Here is a 27451-nt window from a genome sequence, read left to right as displayed (position 1 = left end):
ATGTTATTCACACTTACTTCCTCCCCACATGTCAAAATATCTGGTGTCTATTAGATCTCCTGTTTTTCCTGAAAGAGAATGAATTCATAGCAAATTATGCAACTGAAATATACTCTACACTATATAAGACAAATGATCTTATCCAATGATTGATGTGAATTCATTAGCAGAGGAAGAATTATTATGACAAATACTTAAAATCTGAACTGTATGCATCTGAAAATTTTTTCTAAAAGGGTATTTTTTGAATAGGACTTTCTCACTAATCTTGTAAGCTGAAGAGTAGCAAAGAGAAGTTCACTATTGACTGTAGACCATTCGAAGTTAGATATTTTTCATCTGTATGTGTTACCATCTTCCCTTATTTTAAAATTACCCCAAAATACATAAACCTTTAAAAAAAAAAAACCCATGAATCCATGCTATTTTCTATCGTCAAAGCCATCTTTCAAAAAAATTATATTTAATTCCCTTTGAAAAAATTTTTTTTGCTATCAGTTAAATAGACAAATACCTATAGAACATTTTATACCTAAGAAAATGAAGAAAGTAGAAACACAAAAATGTATCTCTTGTGAAAGAAGTAAACAATATTTACCTACACCGTGAACTGGAGAAGGTGGCTGTGGTTTATAATCACCCTATACAGATTTACAAGGGTGACTGTCCCAGAAAGAGAAGACAAGTATGCAGTTGAGTCTCACTTCATGGGTTCATATTTTCAGATGTGATTTTGCAAGAACACTCGAGATGTTCAGGATTCAGTGTGGACGATACTGAAAAATTACAATCGACTCCTACTCTTCACTCAGCCCCGCACCCCATCCAATAGTCCACCACGCTCTGTCATTCTACAAACCCTCATTCATGTCCATCTATATTATGTTAGGATTCCAAAATCTGCAGCAAGGATTCATCAATTTAATGTTAGATTGGTTGTATCCTGACAATCTCATGGGAAGTTCTCTACTCACTGGACAGCAAGCTGGATGCTTCCAAGAAAGCATGCTATAAATACTGAGATGCAGAGTCTTGACCTATAGTTGGTGCTTTGGGAGGGTGCGGGGAGGGCTTTAATGTCAAGCCTGGCTCTTTCTGACCTGATCTCTGGATATTTGAGTGCATTTTACTTTGGGACATATGAATAACCACTGAGTACATTCATAAGCTAAAATAATTATTCTTACCATTTACCAAGGCAACATTGATCCCTCTTCCAACATTATTCTTAACACCACTCATTAAACTGAAGGGGGAAAGTCAAGACAAATTTAGAATTAGATATTGAACATAAACATACATTAGAGAAACAAAGCCATCCATGACAAAAAAAAAAAAAAAGTTGGGGATGTTATATATACGTACAATTGTTTCGTACTGCAGTGGAGACTGAAAGGTCTCTACCAAGTCAGAGAAGAGAGTCTAATGTTGAATAATTTTAAAGCAATGTTCTTAAATAAGATTTCATGAATAGAAATATATATTAGAAAGTATTAGTGCTGAAATACTAGACTACTTCTTGCTGCTCTGTGTGTCAGGTTATGAAATACCATTTTAGAAAATCCTTCAAACATGTGGACATTATGCACATAGTCTGCACCATCCTCAAGGGGACAAACAAGGGTAACCTCTTCTCTACTTTCTACAATACCAATGTGACATGAAACAGAAGCGAGATGCTGCTAAAATCTTTTATAATCTGAGAGCAAGAAGAATTTAACTTAATTGTGAACATTCTCTTAGTGATTACCAAGGCAAAATTTCTCAGTACCCAGAAGAAGGAATATTGTATTCATACAATTACTGCATCTAACCATAAGACTTGTAATGTCATTCTGCGGTAATCAACCACTAGCAGCTCACAGACCATGACATAAAGATAATAAATACCGTGAAACAGAAGGTATGAATAAAACATTTGCTTGTTATCAGTTCAGTTTGTTGAATCAGAATTATCAAACTAAAATTGTAGGTACCTTTTATTCTAAAAATTCCCAGTGATGTGCTGTTCAATGATTAACAATCATTGAGGTTGGTTTGAGGTTGGTGGAGAGGGGGGAGCTGCATATGTGTGAACACACACAACCGTATTCATATATGATACATCTATCTATCTATTCTTTATCCATCCATCAACAGACATTTAGATTGTTTCTATCTCTTACCTATTGTGAATAATTACATTCCCAACCAATGATATAAGTTTATTATAAATTTTACTGACAGAAAGGATCTGTAGCACACATTTTACAAATAATAAAATATATACTTTATTATAAATTTAACTTAGCCATTGATTCTCACAGAATGTGTTAGGCGATTTTCATAGAACTCATCTGTGTTTAACCTATGGTTGCAAGTGATGAATGAGTAAAATTCTAATACAAAAGTTGGATGCTATTTCATTTAAAGAGTAAGACAAAGTAAGAAAAAGCTGAAACAGTGAACAATAAAGACATATGTTGGAACTTCCCTTGTCTGTCAATGATGTGCGTGATGTTTTTGTTGAATCATGTAATAAGTTTTCAAATACTAGAAGACAACTTTCTCAAAAAAAAAGAATAAAATGGCAGGCTTAAGCCCTAGCATGTCAATAATTATAATAAATACAAATAGTTCAAACACATCAAATGAAAACAGAAATTGGCACAGTGGATTAAAATAAGACCCAACTACACGCTGTCTACAAGAAACAAGTAGAAACAACCCAGAAGTCCACAAACTAATGAATGGATAAAACGTGACATATCTATACAATAGAATATTATTCAGCCATAAAAAGGAATGAAGCACTGATACATGCTATAACATGGATGAACCTTGAAAACACTATTCTAAGTGAAGAAGCTGATCACACAAAAAATCTACATAGTATATAATACCATCTATATAGAATTTCCAAAATAGGTAAATCTATACACAGAAAAGTAAACCTGGTGGTTACTTAGGGCTGGTCGGTGGGGAGGGGAGATGGAGTAGAATGGGATGGGAATGGAACAGGAGGGCAATAGCTAAAGGACACAGCATTTCTTTCTGAGGTATGACAGTGTTCTAGAACTGACTGTGGTGATGGTTGCACACATCTGTGAATACATTAAAAACCACTGGTTGTATACTTTAAAAGAATGTATTGTATGGTATATGAGTTGTATCTCAATAAAGCTGTTTTAACAAAAGAAAGCAGGAGTGGCTATATTAACATCAATTAAAATACCAAGCAATCAAGATATAAAATATGTGAAGCAAACTCAGATAGAACTGACAGGAGAAACAGACAAATCTACAATTACAGTCGGACATGTCAATACCCCTCTCTCTACAGTTGATAGACAGAAAATTAAAAAGGGTATAGAAGAACTCAACAGCAGCATTAACCAACAGGGTCTAATTGACATTTAAAGAACATTCTACCCAACAACAGCAGAATACACATTCTTTTCAAGTACCCATGGAACATATACTATGATAGACCATATCATGGGCCATAAAGTAAACCTCAACAAATTTAAAAGAATTGAACTCATACCAAATGTGCCTCTGACCACAATGAAATCAGAATCAAAGATAACAGGAAAATCACCAAACACTTGGAAACTAAGCAATATACGTCTAAATAATCTATGGGTCAAAGAAGCCTGAAGTGAAATTAAAAAAACACATTGAAAACACAACTTATTAAAATTTGTGAGGCATAGCTAAAAGAGTACTGAGATTGAGGAATTTATAGCACTAAGTGCTCACATTTAAAAAGAAAGTTTCAAATTAATAACCTAAGCTCTCATCTCACAAAACTAAAAAGAAACCTAAAGCAAGCAGAAGGAAAGAAATTAAAAAGAGTAGAAATCAAGAGACTGAAAAGAGAAAAATAGAGAAAAATCAATGAAACAAAAAGCTGGTTCTTTGAAAAGGTCAATAAAATTAACAAACCTTTAATAAGACTGACAGAGAAAAAAAAGACACAAATCACCAATATCAAGAATGAAATGGGGGACTTCCCTGGTGGCGCAGTGGTTAAGAATCACGCCTGCCAATGCAGGGGACATGGGTTCGATCCCTGGTCCAGGAAGATCCCACACGCCGCGGAGCAACTAAGCCCGTGTGCCACAACTACTGAGTCACAACTACTGAGGCCGCGCGCCACAACTACTGAAGCCCAAGCACCCTAGGGCCTGCACGCCACAACTGAACCCACACGCCGCAACCACTGAAACCCACGCACTCTAGGGCCCGTGCTCCACAACAAGAGAAGCCACCACCATGAGAAGGCTGTGCACCACAGTGGAGTAGCCCCCACTTGCCACAACTAGAGAAAGCCCGCGTGCAGCAACAAAGACCCAATGCAGCCAAAAATAAATTAAAAAAAAAAGAATGAAATGGGATGTCCCTATAGACCCTGCAGATAGCAAAAGGATAATAAAGGAATACTATGAACAACTCCACACATGTAAATTTGACAACTTAGATGAACTGGACCAATTCCTGAGCTAGTACAAACTAACACAACTCATCCATTATGAAATAGGTCATTTAAATAGTCCTATAACTATCACTCACTCCCTCTTGCGAGAGCTCCAGAATCACAACTGGCTGCTGGACAATCATTGACAGGAAGACCCTGGACTTCACCAAGGAGGATACCCCACGTCCAAGGACAGAGGAGAAGCCACAGTGAGACGGTAGGAGGGGCGCAATCAGAGTAAAATCAAATCCCATAACTGCTGGGTGGGTGACTCACAGACTGGCGAACACTTATACCACAGAAGTCCACCCACTGGAGTGAAGGTTCTGAGCCCCACGTCAGGCTTCCCAACCTGGGGGTCCGGCAACGGGAGGAGGAATTCCTAGAGAATCAGACTTTGAAGTCTAGTGGGAATTGATTGCAGGACTGTGACAGGACTGGGGGAAACAGAGACCCCACTCTTGGAGGGCACACACAAAGTAATGTGTGCATCGGGACCCAGGGGAAGGAGCAGTGACCCTGGGGGAGACTGAACCAGACGTACCTGCTGGTGTTGGGGGGTCTCCTGCCGAGGCAAGTGGTGGCTCTGTTTCACCGTGGGGATAAGGACACTGGCAGCAGAGGTCCTGGGAAGTTCTCCTTGGCGTGAGCCCTCCCAGAGTCTGCCATTAACCCCACCAAAGAGCACGGGAAGGCTCCAGTGTTGGGTTGCCTCAGGCAAAACAACCAACAGGGAGGGAACCCAGCCCCACCCATCAACAGTCAAGTGGATTAAGGTTTTACTGAGCTCTGACCGCCACAGCAACAGGGAGGGAACCCAGCCCCACCCATCAACAGTCAAGTGGATTAAGGTTTTACTGAGCTCTGACCGCCACAGCAACAGTCAGCTCTACCCACCACCAGAGCCTCCCATCAAGCCTCTTAGATAGCCTCAACCACCAGAGGGCAGACAACAGAAGCAAGAAAAACTACAATCCTGCAGCCTGTGGTCCAAAAACCACAGTTACAGAAAGACAGAGAAGATGAAAAGGCAGAGGGCTATGTACCAGATGAAGGAACAAGAAAAAACCCCAGAAAAACAACTAAATGAAGTGGAGATAGGCAACCTTCCAGAAAAAGAATTCAGAATAATGATAGTGAAGATGATCCAGGACCTCGGAATAAGAATGGAGGCAAAGATTGAGAAGATGCAAGAAATGATTAACAAAGACCTAGAAGAATTAAAGAACAAACAAACAGAGATGACCAATACAATAACTGAAATGAAAACTACACTAGAAGGAATCAATAGCAGAATAACTGAGGCAGAAGAACGGATAAGTGACCTGGAAGACAGAATGGTGGAATTCACTGCTGTGGAACAGACTAAAGAAAAAAGAATGAAAAGAAATGAAGACAGCCTAAGAGACCTCTGGGACAACATTAAACGCAACAACATTCGCATTATAGGGGTCCCAGAAGGAGAAGAGAGAGAGAAAGGACCAGAGAAAATATTTGAAGAGATTATAGTCGAAAACTTCCCTAACATGGGAAAGGAAATAGCCACCCAAGTCCAGGAAGCGCAGAGAGTCCCATACAGAATAAACCCAAGGAGAAACACGCCGAGACACATAGTAATCAAAGTGGCAAAAATTAAAGACAAAGAAAAATTACTGAAAGCAGCAAGGGAAAAACGACAAATAACATACAAGGGAACTCCCATAAGGTTAACAGCTGATTTCTCAGCAGAAACTCTGCAAGCCAGAAGGGAGTGGCATGATATACTTAAAGTGATGAAAGGGAAGAACCTACAACCAAGATTACTCTACCCGGCAAGGATCTCATTCAGATTCGATGGAGAAATCAAAAGCTTTACAGACAAGCAAAAGCTAAGAGAATTCAGCACCACCAAACCAGCTCTACAACAAATGCTAAAGGAACTTCTCTAAGTGGGAAACACAAGAGAAGAAAAGGACCTACAAAAACAAACCCAAAACAATTAAGAAAATGGTCATAGGAACATACATATCGATAATTACCTTAAATGTGAATGGATTAAATGCCCCAACCAAAAGACATAGACTGGCTGAATGGATACAAAAACAAGACCCATATATATGCTGTCTACAAGAGACCCACTTCAGACCTAGGGACACATACAGACTGAAAGTGAGGGGATGGAAAAAGATATTCCATGCAAATGGAAATCAAAAGAAAGCTGGAGTAGCTATACTCATATCAGATAAAATAGACTTTAAAATAAAGAATGTTACAAGAGACAAGGAAGGACACTACATAATGATCAAGGGATCAATCCAAGAAGAAGATATAACAATTATAAATATATATGCACCCAACATAGGAGCACCTCAATACATAAGGCAACTGCTAACAGCTATAAAAGAGGAAATCGACAGTAACACAATAATAGTGGGGGACTTTAACACCTCACTTACACCAATGGACAGATCATCCAAAATGAAAATAAATAAGGAAACACAAGCTTTAAATGACACAATAGACCAGATAGATTTAATTGATATATATAGGACATTCCATCCAAAAACGGCAGATTACACGTTCTTCTCAAGTGCGCACGGAACATTCTCCAGGATAGATCACATCTTGGGTCACAAATCAAGCCTCAGTAAATTTAAGAAAATTGAAATCATATCAAGCATCTTTTCTGACCACAACGCTATGAGATTAGAAATGAATTACAGGGAAAAAAACGTAAAAAAGACAAACACATGGAGGCTAAACAATACGTTACTAAATAACCAAGAGATCACTGAAGAAATCAAACAGGAAATAAAAAAATACCTAGAGACAAATGACAATGAAAACATGACGACCCAAAACCTATGGGATGCAGCAAAAGCAGTTCTAAGAGGGAAGTTTATAGCTATACAAGCCTACCTAAACAAACAAGAAAAATCTCAAGTAAACAATCTAACCTTACACCTAAAGAAACTAGAGAAAGAAGAACAAACAAAACCCAAAGTTAGCAGAAGGAAAGAAATCATAAAGATCAGAGCAGAAATAAATGAAATAGAAACAAAGAAAACAATAGCAAAGATCAATAAAACTAAAAGTTGGTTCTTTGAGAAGATAAACAAAATTGATAAGCCATTAGCCAGACTCATCAAGAAAAAGAGGGAGAGGACTCAAATCAATAAAATCAGAAACGAAAAAGGAGAAGTTACAACAGACACCGCAGAAATACAAAACATCCTAAGAGACTACTACAAGCAACTTTATGCCAATAAAATGGACAACCTGGAAGAAATGGACAAATTCTTAGAAAGGTATAACCTTCCAAGACTGAATAAGGAAGAAACAGAAAATATCAACAGACCAATCACAAGTAATGAAATTGAAACTGTGATTAAAAATCTTCCAACAAACAAAAGTCCAGGACCAGATGGCTTCACAGGTGAATTCTATCAAACATTTAGAGAAGAGCTAACACCCATCCTTCTCAAACTCTTCCAAAAAATTGCAGAAGAAGGAACACTCCCAAACTCATTCTATGAGGCCACCATCACCCTGATACCAAAACCAGACAAAGACACTACAAAAAAAGAAAATTACAGACCAATATCACTGATGAATATAGATGCAAAAATCCTCAACAAAATACTAGCAAACAGAATCCAACAACACATTAAAAGGATCATACACCACGATCAAGTGGGATTTATCCCAGGGATGCAAGGATTCTTCAATATACGCAAATCAATCAATGTGATACACCATATTAACAAATTGAAGAATAAAAACCATATGATCATCTCAATAGATGCAGAAAAAGCTTTTGACAAAATTCAACACCCATTTCTGATAAAAACTCTCCAGAAAGTGGGCATAGAGGGAACCTACCTCAACATAATAAAGGCCATATATGACAAACCCACAGCAAACATCATTCTCAATGGTGAAAAACTGAAAGCATTTCCTCTAAGATCAGGAACGAGACAAGGATGTCCACTCTCACCACTATTATTCAACATAGTTCTGGAAGTCCTAGCCACGGCAATCAGAGAAGAAAAAGAAATAAAAGGAATACAAATTGGAAAAGAAGAAGTAAAACTGTCACTGTTTGCGGATGACATGATACTATACATAGAGAATCCTAAAACTGCCACCAGAAAACTGCTAGAGCTAATTAATGAATATGGTAAAGTTGCAGGTTACAAAATTAATGCACAGAAATCTCTTGCATTCCTATACACTAATGATGAAAAATCTGAAAGAGAAATTATGGAAACACTCCCATTTACCATTGCAACAAAAAAAATAAAATACCTAGGAATAAACCTACCTAGGGAGACAAAAGACCTGTATGCAGAAAACTATAAGACACTGATGAAAGAAATTAAAGATGATACAAATAGATGGAGAGATATACCATGTTCTTGGATTGGAAGAATCAACATTGTGAAAATGAGTATACTACCCAAAGCAATCTACAGATTCAATGCAATCCCTATCAAATTACCAATGGCATTTTTTACGGAGCTAGAACAAATCATCTTAAAATTTGTATGGAGACACAAAAGACCCCGAATAGCCAAAGCAGTCTTGAGGCAAAAAAATGGAGCTGGAGGAATCAGACTCCCTGACTTCAGACTATACTACAAAGCTACAGTAATCAAGACAATATGGTACTGGCACAAAAACAGAAACATAGATCAATGGAACAAGATAGAAAGCCCAGAGATTAACCCACGCACCTATGGTCAACTAATCTATGACAAAGGAGGCAAAGATATACAATGGAGAAAAGACAGTCTCTTCAATAAGTGGTGCTGGGAAAACTGGACAGCTACATGTAAAAGAATGAAATTAGAATACTCCCTAACACCATACACAAAAATAAACTCAAAATGGATTAGAGACCTAAATATAAGACTGGACACTATAAAACTCTTAGAGGAAAACATAGGAAGAACACTCTTTGACATAAATCACAGCAAGATCTTTTTTGATCCACCTCCTAGAGTAATGGAAATAAAAACAAAAATAAACAAGTGGGACCTAATGAAACTACAAAGCTTTTGCACAGCAAAGGAAACCATAAACAAGACAAAAAGACAACCCTCAGAATGGGAGAAAATATTTGCAAATGAATCAACTGACAAAGGATTAATCTCCAAAATATATAAACAGCTCATTCAGCTCAATATCAAAGAAACAAACACCCCAATCCAAAAATGGGCAGAAGACCTAAATAGACATTTCTCCAAAGAAGACATACAGACGGCCACGAAGCACATGAAAAGATGCTCAACATCACTAATTATTAGAGAAATGCAAATCAAAACTACAATGAGGTATCACCTCACTCCTGTTAGAATGGGCATCATCAGAAAATCTACAAACAACAAATGCTGGAGAGGGTGTGGAGAAAAGGGAACCCTCTTGCACTGTTGGTGGGAATGTAAATTGATACAGCCACTATGGAGAACAATATGGAGGTTCCTTAAAAAACTAAAAATAGAATTACCATATGACCCAGCAATCCCACTACTGGGCATATACCCAGAGAAAACCGTAATTCAAAAGGACACATGCACCCGAATGTTCATTGCAGCACTATTTACAATAGCCAGGTCATGGAAGCAACCTAAATGCCCATCAACAGACGAATGGATAAAGAAGTTGTGGTACATATATACAATGGAATATTACTCAGCCATAAGAAGGAACGAAATTGAGTCATTTGCTGAGACGTGGATGGATCTAGAGACTGTCATACAGAGTGAAGTAAGTCAGAAAGAGAAAAACAAATATCGTATATTAATGCATGTATGTGGAACCTAGAAAAATGGTACAGATGAGCCAGTTTGCAGGGCAGAAGTTGAGACACAGATGTAGAGAATGGACATATGGACACCAAGGGGGGAAAACTGCGGTGAGGTGGGGATGGTGGTGTGCTGAATTGGGCAATTGGGATTGACATGTATACACTGATGTGTATAAAACTGATGCCTAATAAGAACCTGCAGTATAAAAAAACAAACAAAACAACTAATACTAAACTTTCATTGGGTTATTTGTATGGAAATATGTTAATATAAATGTTTCAGACATTACATGAAATTTCTAAAAATGTTATATTTGTATTTGTATGGAAATATGTATGGAAATATGTTAATATAAATGTTTCAGACATTACATGAAATTTCTAAAAATCTTATATTTGTATTTGTATGGAAATATGTATGGAAATATGTTAATATAAATGTTTCAGACATTACAGGAAACTTCTAAAAATCTTATATGTTCTGGTATAAGGTTATAAGTAATAATCCTAGTTATTACTTTAAAATGTATATCTCAGAAATAACTAATTTTCTTGTCAACTGCATTATTATGAACTTTCATCAAATCTTTAACCATGGTCATTTTTAAGTCTTCTGTCATTTACAGACAGTTCTGTGTGTACTCTGATGATTTTGCAAGTATGTTCCTATAAAAGGGTTTCATCTTCAAGAAATTCATGGAAAAGACTCTGACAAGTACAGGTTTCTGGTAACTGACTGTACTGCTGAACTGAATGAATAAGCATTTTCAGAACGCTAATGAAAAACTGATGAACTCATAAAAGTGCTAACAAAAGATCAAGATGAAAAAAAAAATTAATTACATGGGACTGAGTGAACTGATGAGGATGAGTATAATTTTTGTGACTTTCTGTCTGAATTAAAAAAAAAAAAAATCCCACAAGGACTCAGAGGCAAAGAATATACAAATCAATTTTCACTGCAAAGTAAAGGAGCTGTTACAGTGGAGGATTACTGGACTGAATGTCAATATTATGACATAGTATGAGTGTGTTTCATGTTTGGTAATTGCAATCATTGTTGCTTTTGTTGTGGTCATCCATGTACAATGCTTGGTGTCAGTCTATTTATCTCTTGTAAAAATAAAATACAGTGTGTGTGTGTGGAAAAAAAAAAAAATTCCCCCAAGCACATAAAAAAAAAAAAAAAAAAAAAAAAGAGATTCTGTAGCAGTGGTTTGTAGATAGACTTCTCTGGATGGGTCCAGGGAATGAATAAATGTGTGTCCTTTGAGGATACCCAGTAGACAACACCTCAGCAGAGGATCTTAATAGTCAGGTAGGTGGCTAAGATGACTTTTTTCCTGTGAACATTAGTCAGCCTCTTTCTCCAGGTCCTTCCATCCCTATGAAAAAAAGTTGTCACAGCGTCTATAATGCTGTCATGTATAAGTTTATCAAAGTGAACTTCCACTTACCAAGGACTGTCTGGCTAGAGACACTACTGAATGATCAAACTATTAGTACACTATCAAAGATCAATGATAAACCCCTGATTTTGGCTTGATTCCCTGAGAGGGGACAGCCAGCTACCTGGTGACAGCTTGATTATACTGGACCACTTCTAAAACAAAAGAGGCAGCATGTTGTTCTCACAGGAACAGATATTTACTCTGGATAGAGACTTGCCTTCCCTGTCCACCATGTTTCTTTTAAAACCAATATTTCACTTTACAGGAAAAAAGGTTTGGCAATGGGCTCACACTCTTGGAATTTCCTGATATTACAATATCTGCCATCACCCTTAAACAGCTGACATGGTAAAAAAAAAATGGGATGATGATTTAAAGACCCACAGTAATGGTGCTCCCTGTGTGGTAATATATTGGGACTGGGCAATGTCTTCCAGGATATGAGATATGCTATGAAAAAGTGACCTATATATGGTACCATTTCTCCCATATCCAGGATTAACAAGGCCAGTAGCTGTGCTGTACAAATGTGAGAAGCTCTTTTTGTTATTGCTGTTAGTGATCCTCTAGTGAGAATTTTGCTCATCCCTACAACTCTGAGTTCTGATAATTTGAGTCTTAGTTCTGAAGGGAGGACTATTTCTCCCCAGGGTCACAACAGTGGTTCCATTAAACTGGAAAATGAAAATGCCACCTGGTCACTTTGGGCTTCTCATGCCAGTGAATCATCATGCACAGAACAGACTGATGATACTGATCATTAAGGGAAGTGGGATGGGTACTATAGAGTGGAAGTGAAAAAGAGTATGTCTGGAATGGAGGGAATGCCACTGGGAACCTCTTAATGCTTTCATGTGCTGTGATGAGTCAATAGCAAACTGGAACAATCCAATATGGACAAGACTAGCAATATCACAGAACATTCAGGAACAAACTTTGTTCAATTATAAAAGTCTGGGTCACCTAAGCAGACTGGAATCCCTTACTGGCTGAGGTGCTTGATGAGAGCTGCTACGGACTTAACTGTGTCCCCTAGAATTCATATGTTGAAGTCCTAACCTCCAATGTGCTGGTATTTGGAGATGGGGCCTGTGGGAAGAAATTAGAGTAGAATGAGGTCATGAGAGTGGGGCCCTCATGATGGGATTGGTGGCTTTATAAAAGGAGGAAGAGACAGAAATTGCACTTTCTCTCTCTCCATATTGTGAGGACACAACAAGGAGGTGGTAATCTGCAAGCCAGGAAGAAGGCTCTCACCAGGAGCCAAATTGCCCAGCACCTAGATCTTAAACTATGCAGCCTCCATAACTGTGTGAAATAAATGCCTGTTATGCAAGCCAAAAAAAACAAAAACAAAAACAAAAAAAAAAAAAAAAATAGTCCTATAACTATGAAAAATATTGAATTTGTTTATAAACTCCCCCCACCCCCAAAATCTCTAAAGCCCAGAGAGTTTCAGTGGAGACGTCTACCAAATGTTTTTAAAAAAAGAAGTAACACCAACTCTACACAAACTCTTTCCAAAAACACAAGTGAAGGGTATACTTCTCAATTTATTCTACAAAGCCAGTATTACAATGATACCAAAACCTACAAGAAAACAACAAACCAATAAGCCTCAATAAAATACAGGCAAAAATCCTTAACAAAACATTAGTAAATGGAATTCAGCAGTATATTTTTAAAAAATTATCATAAGCCATGACTAAGTCAGGTTTAGTCTAAGGATGAAAGGTTAATTATTTGAACAGTTAACGTAATCCACTATATATTAACAGGCTTCAGAAAAATCACATGATCATCTCAATGCAGAAAATGCATCTGACAAAATTCAACACCCGTTCATGATAAAAAGTCTCAGAAAACTAGTAATAGAGGGGAACTTCCTCACACTGATTTAAAAAAAAAAAAAGAAATCTACAAAAAAACTACTGCTTAACATCATACTCAATGGTGAAAGGCTGAAAGCTTTTCCTCTAAAATTGGGAACAAGTCCAGGACGGCTGCTCTCACCACTACTACCCAACACAGTACTGCAAGTCCTAGTCGACTTCCAAGAAAAGGAAATAAAGGCATACAGATTGGAAAGGAAGAAAATAAAGCTGTCCCTATTTGCAGATGGCATGTTTGTCATCTGCATGTTTGGATAATCCCAAGGAAGCTACAAAAACAAAAACAAAAAAACCTCTTGGAAGTAATAATTCAGCAACATTACAAGATACAAGATCAACATATAAAAATCAATTGTGTGTCAATACACTAACGAACACAAGGAAACTGAAATTAAAAACACAATGTCATCTATGATTGCTCAATAAAAGGGGGGATGCTTAGGTATAAACCTAATAAGGCATGTGTAGGACCTTATGCTGAAAACCACAAAATGGTGATGAAAGATATGAAAGAAGATATAAATAAATGAAACATGTCATACTCATGGACTGAAAGATTCAACATTGTAAAGATGGTCAATTCTCCATAAATTAACATATAGGTTTAACAAAATTCCTAACAAAATCCCAGCAAGGTTTTTTGTAGATAGAGGCAAGATTATTCTAAAATGTCATATACAAAGGCAAAGAAACTAAAGTAGCTAAAAACAATTTTGGAAAAAAAAAAAAAAAAGAGCAAAGTTGGAGGCATCACTCTACCTCATTTCAAGACTTATTCCATAACGAGTATAATCAAGAGCATGTGGCACTGGTGGAGGAATAGATATATAGATCAATGGAACAAAGAGGGAACAAGAAGTGGACCAGTGGAAACAAGAAATGTACTAGTGGAAGTATGGCCAATTTATTTTTTAGCAAAGGAGGAAAAGCAAGTCAATGGAGAAAGGACAGTCATTTCAACAAACTGTAATGAAGCAAGTGGATATCCACAGGCCAAAAAATTGACCCTTAACCTGAATCTCATACTTCATTCAAAACTTAATGTAGAAATGGACCATAGATTCATATGTAAAACATAAAACTATAAAAATTTTAGAAGATAATGTAGAGAAAAATCTTTGAAACCTAGGGCTTGTTGTAAAGTTCTTAGGCATAACGCCAATCCATAAACAAACAATAAAGCATAACCCATAGAAGAAAAGCATCGATAAATTGGACTTTATCAAAATTAATAACTTTGGTTCTGCAAAAGACCCTGGTAAGTGGAATGAAAAGACAAGCTACAGACTGGGAGAAAACAGTTACAAACCACATATCCGACAACAGGATGCATATCTAGAGTATATTAAAAGAACTCAAAACTCAGCAGTAAAAAACCGAACAATCCAATTAGAAGATGGACAAGAGACATGAATAGATATTTCACTGAAGAGAATATACAGGTGGGAAAAAAACACATTAAAAGATGTTCAACATCACTAGACATAAGGGACAGATAATTGAGGTATCACTACACACCTATTAGAACTAAAATAAAAAATAGTGACAATACCAAATGCAGGTAAATACACAGAGAAACTGGATCCCTCATGCACTGCTGGTAGGAATGTAATATGGAGCAGTCCCTCTGGACAATGTTTGGCAGTTTCTTACAAAATTAAACATTACACTTAACACACAACCCAGAGCTTCTGGGCATTCTATTACAGAGAAATAAAGATGCATTCGAAATTCAAAAATCTGTATATGACTGTTCATAGCAGCTTTATCAATAACAGCCAAAATCAGAAGCACTGAAATTGTCTGGTTGAGGACAACAGGTGATGGATAAACTGTGGTATATCCATACCACAGAATATTAGTCAGCAATAAAATAGGAGTAAATTATTAATACGAACCAGTATTTCAAAAGCATTGTCCTGAGTGAAAAAAATCCAATCTCAGATGGTTACATATTGTATGATTCTATTTATATAACATTCTCAAAACATCAAAATGATAGAAATGATAAACAGATTAGTGGTTTCCAGAGGTCAGTGATGGTGGAGGTGACTATTAGAGGGTATTATGAAAAAGATCTTTGTGGTGACGGAATAATTCTGTATCTTAATTGCTGCACTGGTTACATGAGTCTACACATGATAAAATGACATAGAACTAAACATACACATTATACTGATAATTTCCGTTCTGATATTATACTGTAATTATTGATACGTAAGATACAACCACGTGGAAAAATGGGTAAAGAGCACATGAGACCTCTCTGTATTATCTTTGCAACGGCCTGAGATTTCTGTAATTTTTTCAAAAATAAAAAGTTAAAAAAAAAAACTCTACTCCTAAGATCCATTAAAAAACGAAAAGCAGAAACATTTGATTTGTAAAAGCTCAGTAACATTTAACTATTTACCCATACTCGTCGCATATCTGTCTTCAAAATTTCACTTGTTCTCTAAAACTTAAATGTAGTTAATAAAACACAGACCTTTTTTTATGTGTGTGCAAGACCAGTTGTGAAAGGTGGGCCATAAGAGAACCAAACAAGTCTGCTGCATAAGAGGGAAGTTTCAAAATGCATTTGTTCTGCTCCTTTTGGAAATGTGTTGTAGCCACCACTGATATGAAGAAGCCAGAGCTATGATTAACCTGTTAGAGTAATAATTGTCACGGCGTCTTCTCCAAGAGAGATCATTTGGAGTGTGTGGCTGCGTCTATCAGAGAGCAGAGAAATAAAGGCAACAAAGCAGCACTATGACATACGCTTCCCACAAGAGGGCAGTAGCTTATCAAGTTTTAAAAACTAAGTTTTATCAGGGGAAACCTACAGGGAGCAAAGGACAAACCACTAAAGATTTTAAATGTATAAAGGTTAGTCACTCTTACTAATAACACAAGTTGAAATATTTTCTTTTATCCTTTACGAATATGAAGGTCACCCCACCACCGCTCCACACCTGCAGGCAAATAGCTAAAAAAAATGATTATACAATCTATAGATAGATTCTACAACTCTGAATAGAGTTTTGTTTCAAATACCTCCAACGTGTTCTAGCTATTATGTCTTAAAATGATTCGTTTAGAGAAGGGTTTAACAAACTACAGCCCATGGGTCAAAACTAGCCAGCTGGCTGGCTGGCTGTTTTGTTTTACCACTCACGACCTTAGAATGGTTTTTACTTTTTTAAAATGGTTATATTTTAAATGATTATGTAAGTACCTACATAGTATCCTTGATTTTACCTTTTGGACCTCACAGCCAAAAACACTATCTTGCCTCTCAACGTGAAAAAAAAAATCCCTCAAAATAGTCTGCCATATAATTTCTGTATCAAACATTAAGATTATAATAAAAGGTGAAGTATTATTCCTAATATCAACTTCATATAAACTGAAATCATACGACTAAATGCCTGAAATAAAAGCTGTATCTTGAATATTAGTAAACTCTATGGGTTCTATAATACAAAAGAAAAAGAGCTACTATTCCTGTACCGTGTGACACCTGATATTTATACCCGGGATTTTCTATTTCTAACTAATGAGAAGTTTGAAATCCATCTTATTCCCCATGATATATCTTGACTGCGTCCACCTGTCCTTAAAACCATGACCACGACCCTATCTTACCATCTTTTATCTGCACTGGGGTTTCTAAATCTCAGTCTATGATGATACTACGGACTTGATAATTCGTGTGGAAGGGCTGTGCTGTGCACCGTAGGAGGTCTGAGAGCATCCCTGGCCTCTATAAGCAGCACCTCCACAGCTCTGATGTCCCCAAATGTTTGCAGACCTTGACAAGGGTCCCCTGGGGAGAAAATCACCCCCACTGAGAAGCAATGATCTGGACCAGTAGTGTCCAAAATGAGTTTGCATATGCTCAGAGCATGTGTAGGAAAATATTAAAATTTCTACTTAGGTATTTTTAGTATTCACGTACATATTTCAGTGGGTACACAGGCAAAAAAAGTCTCTTGCCAACTGTGTGTGTGTGGGGGGGGGCGGGAGAGTGGAATTGAAGCGCTATGGCAGCCATGGTAATCACCCTCCAATTGCTCTCTTTACTTCTCCAATCATTTTACCCAGCAGTCAGATCATTTTCTTCAATGTAAATGAAGTGATGACATGCCAGAGTTTGAAAACCTTCAGCAACCTCTCAGCACACTCAGAAAAAGATCTCATCTCTTTCCCTGCATGGCCTGTAAGTTCCACTCGCCTAGCCCTTACTTCTCTCCAGCTCTGTCCCATCTTAGGGCCTTCAAGCATGCTCTTCCTTCTGTCTAGAATGGTCTTCCCTCACTCTTCACCTGGCTGTCTTCCTTCTTATCCTTTAGTTCTCAGACTAAACATCACTGTCTTAGAGAAATTATTCCTTGACCCACTCAATCTAAAGTTGGACACCTCGACCTCACCTCACTTGCCCCCGTAAGTATTCTTCACACCTTGCTGCTCTGTGCAGCGTGTGCCACAATTTCTAATTATTTATTTGCATTTACTTCTTAAATATCCATCTCCCTACTAGACTGTATGTTCCATGGAAGCAGGGACTGTGCTCAGCAAATATTTGCTGAATAAGTGAATGGAATGAATGACGCTAAGAAAACTTAGACTCTTTCTTTAACATTTTTTGTTGGAAAAACTTTCTAGAAACATGCTATTTAATGTCTCAAATTACCCACTGGCTACAAATGAGTATGCCATGTATCAATCTGCTTTTATTATTTTTTTTCTTTTTCTTTCTTTTTTTGGCCACGCAGCAGGTGGGATCTTAGTTTCCCGACCAGAGATCAAACCTGCACCCCCTGCCAGTGGAAGCGTGGCATCCTAACCATTGGACCACCAGGGAATTCCCTGGAAAAACTTTCAATACAGAGATAGAATATACTGGAAAAGGTACTAGACTGTGAATTGTCCCTATTTCTCCACTAGGGATCCCTGGCCAATTATTCAGTCCTTCTTCAAGGACTAGATTTCAGGGCCTGAGGCAAAACTGTAAAATCCCATCAATTATTTAACCTCTCATGGGAATGGCAGAAGGATTCCTGAAAAGAGGATGGATAGGTAGCCTGTCTCAATTTTACGGTTAAACAAACTGAAATACAAATTCTACATGACATGCCCACTATGCTAGAACCAAATTCTCTGGCTCTAAGCCCGTACTTATTTCACCAGACTCCACTGCCTACATACATATGCTTCTCTCTTCTTTTTAACCTGTTCTAATCTGTGAATAGAGAACTTGCTAGTGTTCATTAGAGTTTGATCTCTTCTTCTTTGCATTAAAACTTTCATGCTTCAAGGGGGCAGAGGTTTCTAAAGACAATCTACTGTGGGCTGGGCATTCTAAGAGAACTTCTGCTTATTATTCAGAATCAAATTTCCGGCCCCTTTAGCCAAACAAGGTGAAAAAGGTGAAAATGGTGAATGGGAACATTCTAAGGTAATGCGAAGGATATTATTTAATGCAAAATCTACTAACTAAAATCCAAGTGCTTTTTAATTCAATTCAGTAAAGCAAGGCTATTATGAGACATCAGAGGACAATGGATTAACAATGGATTATCATCAGCATGAGGAAAAAGGAAATGAGTAGGGATCTTAAAGATCATCTAGCTCAAGCCTTTAATTTATAAGAAAAGTGTTATTTTAAGAGGCTAAATAACCTATGCATGGTTAACTGAAAAGGGGGTTAGGATAAAAATGTTAGCGCTTCTATATTAAAAAAACACACAAAATGCTGGGAAAAACTGCTTCGTTTCCTTCTATCTGTAAAATTACCTCACTCTTTATTCTACATATTAATGGTACATATATTATTTTATGTGAAGCTTAAATAAGCTCACATATCTAATTTTTCAGGCAAGACCAGATTAAAAGCAACCAACTAAAAGTAAGGTTTGCAACTTCACAGGCAGGAACTTCACAATCAAGTGACAATGGACACTGGGGTAGGAGGCTGCAAAAACCTAAAAAGTATACTTTGTAGAGCATCTCAATAAAGGAAACCGTTCAGTTTAGTGGCAAGCAGTTCTGGGCCACAATGGACTTGAGGTTATTGCTGGGTTATTTCATACTTCAACAAGCAGCATTCAAACATTTAAGATGAAAGATGTTGGTTTGTAAGATAAAGTGTTTATTATCTAGGGCAGTGCTATCTATTTGACAAAAATGGTCCTATTTGGACTTCTTTGCAGCGATGGAAATGCTCTCTATCTGTGCTGTTCAGTTGGGTAGGCACAAGCTGTCCGTGACTATTAGCACTTGAAATGTGGCTGGTGTGACTGAGGGACTGAACTTTTAATTAATTTAAATGAATTAACTTTTCCCCTATTACTTAAGAATCAAAATTCAATAGCCACCTGTGTCTATGACTACCAGTTGGGATCTAGAGAATTCACTCAGAGGAAATCTCTCATCTTTACACAAAGCTGAATAAATGCTATGTTCTTATGTCAGTCTAATATGGAATGTAAGAACTTGAAGACTCCTTAAATGAGTGGGGAAAAATTGTATAATGGAAATGGAAATCACTTTTCTTTAGTAAAAGCATGCCCAATACATTTTCAAAGGATCCATTAAACTCAGGTTCAATTTGCTAAAATTTAATAGCACACGTTATACTTCCAAATTGATAAATACTTACACATTGTCTTCCAGGCAGATTTTGGGTCCTACCACATTAGCTGCTCCACTTGCCATTTTAAAAGCAAAATGCTTCTCAGGGCAAGCTTTTGAGATCCCACATTTATATCTGGGAGGTTTTGTAGCTTTGGAGAGAAAAAAAATTTTTTTAAGAAAACGATGTTAACAGAATCTGTATTTAGTTTGTTTCATATCTCAAACCACAAAGGGCGTTATGCAAAACACCAAGATATACATATCTTAAACTACATGCTAGTTTGTTTTTTTTTCCTGAGAGTTTCAAAGAACCTCAAAACAAAACAAAACGGAACCTCCTAGGAAACAAGCTAACAATTAACATAAATGGAACAAGGAACACGATCTTCATGAGGGTAAATACATTTTATCTAATTATTTTTAAGCTTATTTTAAAAAACCAGGATGGGGGAGGTCTGGAATTGTTACTTTGCATTTCCAGTCCATATATGCAAAATAAATGGACAGTAAAAAGCCTGACGCATCACTGAATATCTGCTCACATACTAGTTCTAACTAGGAATTCTTTTTTTATTTTTAACATCTTTATTGGAGTATAATTGCCTTACAATGGTGTGTTAGTTTCTGCTTTATAACAAAGTGAATCAGCTATACATATACATATATCCCCTAACTAGGAATTCTTTTACACACTTTCTGTACTTATAATACTGAAGCTAAAAAACACTAATGGAACAAAATATCCATTATAAATACATACCCAAAATATTGAGCTGTCCAATCAAATAGCTTCCTTAAAACTTAATAATTTCTAATATCAGTTTTGCTCACATTGAACTATATCCATTGTTTGAATATAAGTTCTCATATGCCTAAGAGAAAAAGAATAAACCATCTGCAAAATATTGAGATGAAATACTTACAACGTGCAACTGCGTCCAATGCTGACCTTGCTAAGGAAAAAAAAGTTATTTTCGTTAGAAAGAATAAAGCTATTGGCAAGTATCACTTTTAAACATGTGTGGAGCTAACAGGCCTATAAAAATGTGTTTGAATTATTGTTTAGTATACAATACATAAAACATGAATATCACTTTAGAGAAAAAGTGAGAAAGTAACTTTTAGGCTACATAATTCACTACAAACAATTATGTAGAGGAATTATGGAGAGTATTATTTTATTATTGATAGAGCACTTTGTTTTTACCTTTACATTTTATGTTTAGTTTTAGTTATTATAAATTTAAATACCAATCAGAAAGTTACTCTACAAGCTTAACTTTTTTAAATTCATTTTTAATTTTTTCCAGCTTTCTCGAGATATAGTTGACACATAAAATTGTGTAAGTTTAGGTGCACAACACTTTGATATGATACATTTATAAACTGCAAAATGATTACCACGATAGCAGTACATATAGTGGTATAATACTATACCCCAATAATAGTAGCTAGCACCTCGAGAACATTTAAGATCTACTCTTTTAGCAACATTCAAGTATATGACAGTATTATTAGCTTATAATCACCATGTTGTACATTCAATCCCCAAACTTGTTAATCTTATAACTGGGAGTTTGTACCCTTTGAGCAATGTCTCCTCATTAACTCCGCCCCCTCCCAACGCCTGGTAACCAGCATTCTTTTCTGTTTCTCTGAGTTTGTTCTTTTTACATTCCATATATAAGTGATATCATACAGTATTTCACACTTCCCTTTAAATGAGTTAAAATATATACTTGGTGACTATTAGGGTGTTTAAAAGTTGTTGCTGCTGTATGGTGTAGTGTACATATGCATATAAAGTCCTGGAGAATATATATAAATCTATCTCAGAGGTTAGGCTAAGAGATTTGGGGAGGGGGAAGAACACAAGAGGGTTAGTGGTGGTAGGAAGCTTTAATTTCCCTAAAATAGAAATGTATTAGGTATAATAATAATTAAAAAAAGGTCATTACTAAGAGTTTTATTTTATCATTTATCAGTTCAAGGAAGCCAGAATTTTCTGATCAAATCTTAACCCAAATGCAGTAGATGTCAACCTGGACATCTACACTTAGAGTTTTTTAAAAGCACGAACATCTGATCCCAGCCCAGGAGATTACAATTCAGATCGTCAATTGTATTGTGGATAGCCATTTCCTGATTTAGCTAATAAGTGTGCAGTGTCATAAATGCTTGCCAGCTGTTTAACTATAAATAGTCACTTAGTTTTTAGTTCTGTACTATTTTAGGTAACTGCGAATTTCCTGTAAAACCAGTACTGAAACTGGAGAACAGAATGTTAAAGCTGAAAATAATATATAAATGTTTAAAAACAGGAAAACAACTAAGTAAATGAAGGTCATTAACTCTACAGAACACTCAGAATATTATGCACCGTTGAAGTCATATGTGCAATGCAGTCACATGGGAAAAGTTAAATGCATGGAATAAAGCAAAAAACAAACTTTATCTGTGAGTACTAAAAATATTCATGGATAAGGACAAAGACTTGAAGGAAACAAAAAATGATCAATTAGTAAATTAGGGTGCTGGGGCTCATTCTTTCAATTTCTTTAATTATATCATTTTTCCTTAATTATGTCACAAAAGGGAAAAATAATTCTAGAGACCATTTGGTCCAATGCTCTCACTTTTGTAAATGAGAAAATGAAAGCCAGAGAGTGACTAGCAGCCAGTGATTAGCAGCATGTAGACCAGAAAGTCTTGGACTTCCCTGGTGGCGCAGTGGTTAAGAATCCGCCTGCCAATGCAGGGGACACGGGTTCGAGCCCTGGTCCGGGAAGATCCCACATGCCGCGAGCAACTAAGCCCGTGTGCCACAACAACTGAAGCCTGCGTGTCTAGGGCCCGTGCTCCGCAACAAGAGAAGCCACCACAATGAGAAGCCCGCACACCGCAACGAAGAGTAGCCCTCGCTCTCTGCAACTAGAGAAAGCCCGCGTGCGCCCAGCAATGAAGACCCAATGCAGCCCAAAATAAACGAATAATTAATTAATTAAAAAAAAAAAAAAAGAAAGTCTCAATTTCACTTAGACCTAAACAAACAAGTATCATCAGGCTCAGATGTTAAGATGCTTACGGAGGAACATTGTTCAAATCAGGAATGCTGGCATACCCAACTTATGATAGCCAGATATGGGGAAGATAGTGGGATCAAAACAGGGGTAATATAACAGCTCATTCACATATGTGGGGCACTCTATCAAGTACTTTTGCATGTATTATTGATTTGCCCATCACCTCTGTTTTGAAGAGAAAGAAACTGAGAACAGATAGGTTTAGTGACTGGATTTGTTCTATGCATAATTAGTAATCGGCGGAGCGAGTTTTCAAAGCCATATCTCATTCTAGCACCCAGACTTATATTCACCCCCCACAAAATGGGACTGTCTGAGGTCTAATGATCACAGGTATAAAAACCACTAGTCCTGCTAGGAGCAGGAAGCAGGATAGGTGGCTTTCAGAACCATCCTTCTGACTGCAGAGTGGAGAACAGACTGCAGAGGATTCAAGACTCGAGACAAGGAGTCCACAAGGACAAGGACGCTGCTAAGGTAATCCAGGTGAAAAAGGGTAGCAACCTGAACAAAAGCAGTGACTGTGGGTTTGAAAGAAGTAGACAGGCTCAGAACAACTAAGGCTGTGGAACAGACCAGATGGAGGGGTGATGGAAAGGGAGGAATCAAGTTTACCTCTCAGACATTTGCCTTTAGAAGCATTCATTTATCCATTTACATGAGCCAAAGAACAAAAACACTATCTCTCACTCAAGATGTTTGTTATCTACTGAGGAGACGGGGTGTGGGACGGATGCTGAGCTCTCTGTGGACCTGTTAATTTTAAGACACTTGGAGAAGACCCAGGCAGAAGTCTAGAGGCCAGCCAGTAAATGAGACCTGGGATGAAGATATAAACTGGAAAACAGGCAAATGATGAGGCCACACAAAGGGAGGACTTAAAATGAGGAGAGGGCTGAGGAGAGAAATCTTAGAGACATTAATCATCAACTAACACTCAGAGGGAGAGTGTGGCTGAGGAAAAGGAGACAGAAGGAAAGCCAGGGATGAGCCTCTAAAATGGTCAAACGGGTTTGATTGGAAAACTTAAGGGATATTAATAAATAAATAATAAATCAATGCAACTCAATTTAAAAAACTTAACTGGGATAAGATTTGGGGTAAATGTTTCTTAATCATCAGACTTTTGAGAAATAACATCACCTCCATTTAATTTGTGTAAGAGTAAGGGGAGAAGATGCTCAAAGGAAAAAACAAACCTCTAGTGAAAAACTTTTCAGATTAAAACAAATTTTATCCAATATGCATCACAAGCAAAAGCCCTCTATTTGGCCTGCAGTTCTGAGAATTTTAACACCTGGAGGCCAATAAGGTAAATATTCATAAATAAAACAGGATGTTTTCCACATGTAGAGTATGGGCACAACATACAAACACAAAAATCCCTCCTTTTCTGCAACTTTCATTTCTCAAACTACCTTGATAGCTTTAATTCTTAATGTCTTTCAATATATTCAGCTTTTCACTTCAAGAAACGATAATAAACATTTGGTTTTATCAGTGAATGTCTTTCAACAAGTCAGGCTAAAGAAATCCAATAGAACTACTTTGTACTTTAGTTTTTAATAATGTCTCAAAAAATTTATATGTATATACTATTTCAGTGGTTTAAATCTGAAAGGTAAAAATAAATCAACTAAAGAGAATATTAAGTACTTACTGCAAAAATATTTTGGACTGTTTTCAGTATATTTACTAGCTGTTAAGTATCCATATTGAAAACTAACACTATGTTAAACCACAATCATAACTAAGACTGGTAGACTGTACCCATGTTGATGTCCTGGTGTGACACTGTATGTAGCTTAATAAGACGTTACCAATGAGAAACTGAGTAAAGGGTATGTAGGATCTCTCCATATTATTTCTTAAAAATGCATGTGAATCCACAATTATCTTAAAATAAAAAGTTTTGTTAAAAGTTGTTTAAAAAAAACAGAATCTATTTTGGTTATTTCTTTTTTTTTTTTTTTAATTTATTTGATTGATTTATGGCTGTGTTGGGTCTTCATTTCTGTGCGAGGGCTTTCTCTAGTTGTGGCAAGCAGGGGCCACTCTTCATCGCGGTGCGTGGGCCTCTCACTATCGCGGTCTCTCTTCTTGCGGAGCACAGGCTCCAGACGCGCAGGCCCAGTAATTGTGGCTCACGGGCCCAGTTGCTCCGCGGCATGTGGGATCTTCCCAGACCAGGGCTCGAACCCGTGTCCCCTGCATTGGCAGGCAGATTCTCAACCACTGCGCCACCAGGGAAGCCCCTATTTTGGTTATTTCAACTACTAATTGCAGGCAAAATTTTTCATTCTTCCTTTCTAGAAATGTTTTTATTTTTCTAAAACAGTACTATATAATCAACCTGAATGTAAATTTACATAAACTATCAAGTAAGTTATTATATCAACAAGCTGAAAAATGGGAAAAGTTCACCACCAAAAGAACTATAGTTAATCTCACGGGCCCCTCTAAGATACTGATTATAGAAACAATCTTAATGTCGAGTTAAACTTAAGTTAGATGCTAAACAAATGGCAAACACAACCATATCTCCATCTTTGCTGAATTATTCTGAAATAAGAATTAAAAATAACCACACAAATTAAATTTTCACCAATTCAATAGACTGGAATCCAATAAGGTTTTGTGGATACAGAACATAACTTCAGTTGTCATAACTTCAGTTATGACAACAAAATAAACCATCTGCCCTAAGAATGCCTAAATTAAATAGCTAAAACATACACAATAAAAACTTGCATGTTCGTAACATTAGGAAAAATCAAAATGAAAATTAAGAAAGACGACTATCCTAGAGTAGCTCAGTGCTTGTTCATAGCTGACGACCAGTGGCTTGTCAACTAATACAGCTTTAAATGAATCCCACATTGAAAATACTCTTCCTCCCCATGTAAAAATCCTAATTCTCAATTACCTATATTCATTTTCCATTCAATCAGCATTTATTATGTACAGGACCCAGCGCTAGATGCTAGGTCAGTCACTAAGATATCAGTGCTCTCAACATTCGTTCTCCAGTAAGGGAGGCCGAATACATGAAAAAGAATAAATGAAATTCTATAATGTAAGGCAGAATAAAATCAGGCCAAATTGAGACATAAGTACTATGCATTATAATGGACAGTTCAGAAAAAGGAGAAACATTCTAACAGGGAAAAGAGGGAGACTAAAATACAACTTCTCCCAAGAAGGGGCACTTATGCAGTTTTGAAAAATGAGAAGGATTAACAGATGAAGGGGAGATGAGAAAGATGTGCGGGGTGAGGAAGCATGAACAAAGGCTGAGGTAGGAAAGGACAGGACAGGGTTTGTGTCTGTAGATCACGTGCACGTGGGCACAGCCAGCGGGGGGAGGGAGGGCAGGAAGGGTGGGGGAGTACAGGTGGGGAAGGCAGAGGCAGGCTGGGGACTGAGTGTCATCCTAGCAGGGAGTTCAGATTTTACTCTCCAGTGAAATACTAAAGATTCAAGAGTTTTAAGAGAATTGCTCTGGCAGTGGTGACATAGGCAGATGTCAAAGACAAGAAATAGACCCAAGAACATCCCTGTAATGTCCAAATAAACCATCCAGACTAGAGATGAAGATCCAAACCAGGGAAACACTGTGCCCACACCCAGCCTCTTCTCTCTGAAAACAGTGGGCCTTTTCCCAAAGTAATTTTTCATTTGTATCAATGGTCCCATGGCTCCCTTCTCTCCAGGATCATCCTTTTTTCTCTGTTTAATCTCTTCCCATTGATTTGTAATTCACTGACTCCTTGCCCGAGGCCTACAGAGAAGTGAAAACCTCTCTATTACTTCAAAAAAGAAAAAAATGTTCAACTTACTTCTGCCTCAAGCTACCATCCCCATAGTTGTCTTCCCTTACCATCAACCTTACTTAGAAGAATTAGCTACAGCACATTGTTTCCACAGCAACACTGAACAAGTCCTCAATGCCTTCCATGTTTTTGTGCCCCATCCTTCAACCGAAACCAGCTGTGCTCTCAAAGGACCCCAGGCTGGCCCTTTGCAGTAACAGAAGCACACAGCCCAGGAGAAGTCAAGACAATTCTCACTACACTTTGCAACAACTATTCTATGCTCGATCCTGGATACTTCATTTTAAGATGGGTGCCAAAAAATTGACAGGAGGAAAATAACCA

The 27451-nt window shown here is 37.2% G+C and overlaps 1 protein-coding gene across 3 annotated transcripts in view; it reads right to left on the bottom strand.

Annotated features, from left to right (window-relative positions):
- FAM3C (FAM3 metabolism regulating signaling molecule C) overlaps nucleotides 1-27451 on the bottom strand; it is a 57488-nt gene that overhangs the window by 11236 nt on the left and 18801 nt on the right. For 2 of the 3 annotated variants that reach the window (XM_007177249.2, XM_007177250.2), the window contains exons 4-7: nucleotides 21135-21164; nucleotides 20237-20360; nucleotides 1188-1246; nucleotides 18-68 (exon numbers count right to left, since the gene is read on the bottom strand). In XM_007177249.2, the coding sequence (XP_007177311.1) occupies nucleotides 18-68; nucleotides 1188-1246; nucleotides 20237-20360; nucleotides 21135-21164 (264 nt within the window). The remainder of the gene's footprint in view (nucleotides 1-17; nucleotides 69-1187; nucleotides 1247-20236; nucleotides 20361-21134; nucleotides 21165-27451) is intronic. The other variant, XM_057550298.1, reaches the window with a different exon arrangement.

Source organism: Balaenoptera acutorostrata, chromosome 7 (assembly GCF_949987535.1).
Source record: "Balaenoptera acutorostrata chromosome 7, mBalAcu1.1, whole genome shotgun sequence".
Taxonomy (NCBI): domain Eukaryota; kingdom Metazoa; phylum Chordata; class Mammalia; order Artiodactyla; family Balaenopteridae; genus Balaenoptera; species Balaenoptera acutorostrata.
This window is presented reverse-complemented; position numbering and strand designations above follow the sequence as displayed.